Source organism: Bipolaris zeicola (assembly GCF_000523435.1).
Source record: "Bipolaris zeicola 26-R-13 unplaced genomic scaffold scaffold_633, whole genome shotgun sequence".
Lineage (NCBI taxonomy): Eukaryota > Fungi > Ascomycota > Dothideomycetes > Pleosporales > Pleosporaceae > Bipolaris > Bipolaris zeicola.
Window position 1 is genome coordinate 1 of NW_006912682.1, and position 2,809 is coordinate 2,809.

Below are 2,809 nucleotides of genomic sequence, written 5' to 3' on the forward strand. Positions count from 1 at the left end.
GTGTGAGTGCCTAACGCACGCGACAGATTGTAGGTGTCCACGACCCCTCCACGACCCCTCCACAACCATCAACAGTCTGCAAACTTTCGAGCCTCTCAAATATTGCATCCAAGCCTTCCATACAGGGCAACTTTGCGATCGCCATCGAGGAAGTGCTGAATTGTCCGAGCAGCACCCCGATCCGGACACACTTTTGCGCAACGCGATACTGTACTGCGTCTCTAGTGCCAATCGGCGCCACGCACACGCACACGCACACACACATCACGAAATATACTCGTAAGCACCAACTCTCTAGTCAACTCGCTCGACGCTCTTCTTGTTCACCATCGTGTCTTGATAGTAGGTAGGATTGTTCCTCTCATTTCGTAACTAATGTTTTCCAGACTTTCGACACCAACAAAGTACAGCCGCCTAACGCAAATATAGATTTTACACATATAAAGGATAATGTTGCCACGGTAGTAACGGGTCGAGGTCAAACAGTAGAATGGAGAGATAGCAGTGTTACTGTATTTGAGAAAGATAAGGAAGGCAAGGAGAAGCGTACGCGGCTACCTCATAATGAAAATAGAGGAATAATAGTTAAAGAAGGATGGGAGTTATACATTGCGAAAGGAAAATTCGTAGAGTTCGATTAAAGAAGATTTTATCCTAATTTGGCGGACACACTGAGCTTACTCTGGATCTTGACACCTTCCGATACGCTCAATATCAGATTAATTACAGCCCTCTTCTCTAAAAAAGTAATTGATACACATTTAGTTCTCCTATCCCCTTCTCTTAACTCGTTCGCTCTAATGCTATATGTAGTGATTGCAGCATGTATATCTGCCCCGAAAACGGCGATAATGTCCTTATCTGAGACGCCCTTCATTGTATACTGAGAATGAGGAATAATCTGCAACAATCCGTTCTCGTGAATGATCCAAAAGGCATTCGTCCTCCAAGTTACTTCTACCTTAAACAATGCCATCGCGACCTCTTTAACACTTCCTTCGCGAAGGTTCAATAACATAAAATAAGGCCCAGAAAGATCTTGTGGCCACATCGGCAGGCGCATGAAGACTGCTCTCCAGTTTTGTCTTAGATCCGTGTTCTCAATTCTGTCTAGTAGATATTGTCTAAAAACCTTTTCAATCCCCTCTCTTTTGGTGTATCTTAACTCGACCCAAGGCTCTGACGGGGCTTTTGGTAGTTCAATAGTCTCTTGGGGTAGTGGTATAGGCCTAATATCGTCTTCCGAACGATGCAAAAGCGATCGCGTGGTAGGAGAAATGATTGTGCCATCGCGCTGTCCCCTAATCTTTTCAACCAATCCGTCAAGTATAGCGTTTTTCGTGAAGCTGATTTGATTCTGCGAGAAAGCGACAACACATAACTTATGAAAGTCAGGGTTGATAGCCGATACTCTCTTCAAAAATTTGTGTTGCTTAAGGGAGGCTCCCGACCTCGTTGTCTTCTCATCTGCCTTAACTTTCTCAATGCGCTGATTATGGCGTTTCGTTAAGCGTTGTAATAACTCAATGTCGTTCAATATATCTATGAGCAGTGCCCATGCCGACTCGATATTTTGGAACCCGGTTCGACGGCGCGATCTTCGACCTGGCATCGTATAGACGATCGTGGAGTTGAGTGTAAGAGTGAGCGTCTGGCTTAAATAGCCACTGGGGCATAATAGAGTCACGACATAATTAGTCAAAAGTTAACCGTGCCTGGTGTGTGGTAGGCGTGCGGCCTCAACATCATGTGTTTTATGGAAAGATGACCTTAAAAGTGGACCTGCCAGAGCATGAAGCCAGTCAGTGTTGATGATTAAACGCTGCGCTGCTGCTTTAAGGCAAAAAGCGCCACCAATACACTAAGGTACCCAGCATACAAGGGGGTGAAAATCAAGCTCCTGTCTCAGGGCTAATATACCTAGAAACGGTAGTTTAGTATAGCTTGGCAAGCCGTAGTCCCAGAACGGGTTCCCGTTGCAGTAACTAAAAGTACAGAGATTAACGGATATGCGCCACACAAAACAAGAAATTTAGCGGACATGCTGGTTACCAGCACAGTGATATAGTGGTTAGTATTTCCGCTTGTCATATGACAATGCGCGGGAGACCGGGGTTCAATTCCCCGCTGGAGAGTTTCGATTTTTTTGCCTTCTTTTCCTTTTTATTGGGCGATACTAATATACTTTTGCGCAGACATATATATGCTTTAGGGCAAAGGGTTTTCTTTTGCTTACGGCCGCACTCGCGAGAAACCTCTTAACTAGACTAAATCCAGGCAAGTATCTCTTCTATACGTGTTGTGCGTATAGTATTTCTCGCTCAGTAGTGAGGGGCGCCACTATGAATGATCCATTGCTGTGATGGTATTACCAAACAACATTGCTGTACCTAGTTATCCAGCGTAGAACACAACCGCCTACGTCTTTACTATTGAGTATTTTAGCAGTGTTTTAGCAGCTATGTAACGCTTCGATATGAACGCTTTGATTGGCTTGAACGAAGTGCGTGTGCATTGGTTCTATAAGCAGTTGAGAGCGTAGGAAGTATTGTGTATTGTGATGTGTATCATNATAGGAGCAAGTTTAAATACAGCATTATTAGTTAGTGAATAACCACGTGACTATATATGGTACTTCTGGGTTTACACACCTCCCTCAGATTCGAACGCATGTTGAAGCTGATGTGATCATAGGCCACCCCCTACTCTATAGAGTAGGGCTGCTTGTAAGAGTGCGGTGGGTAGCCGCTTGTATTGGAGCAGTGCCAGGTGGGGATCGTCCGCCGTCGCGGTGTAGGTGGACCTCGCT

At 45.0% G+C, this 2,809-nt stretch overlaps 2 protein-coding genes across 2 annotated transcripts; one reads left to right on the top strand and one right to left on the bottom strand.

Annotated features, from left to right (window-relative positions):
- Nucleotides 1–425: 425 nt before the first annotated feature.
- On the top strand, nucleotides 426–641 carry COCCADRAFT_113514 (uncharacterized protein; the record flags this gene model as incomplete). Its single annotated transcript, XM_007720767.1, has 1 exon — nucleotides 426–641. A coding segment is annotated over one exon (216 nt), but the record flags the coding sequence as incomplete, so codon positions are not given.
- An 8-nt stretch (nucleotides 642–649) lies between these two features.
- COCCADRAFT_113512 (uncharacterized protein) lies at nucleotides 650–1,612 on the bottom strand (the record flags this gene model as incomplete). Its single annotated transcript, XM_007720768.1, has 1 exon — nucleotides 650–1,612. The coding sequence occupies one exon, from the start codon at nucleotides 1,610–1,612 to the stop codon at nucleotides 650–652; it is 963 nt and encodes a 320-aa protein (XP_007718958.1).
- Nucleotides 1,613–2,809: the final 1,197 nt, after the last annotated feature.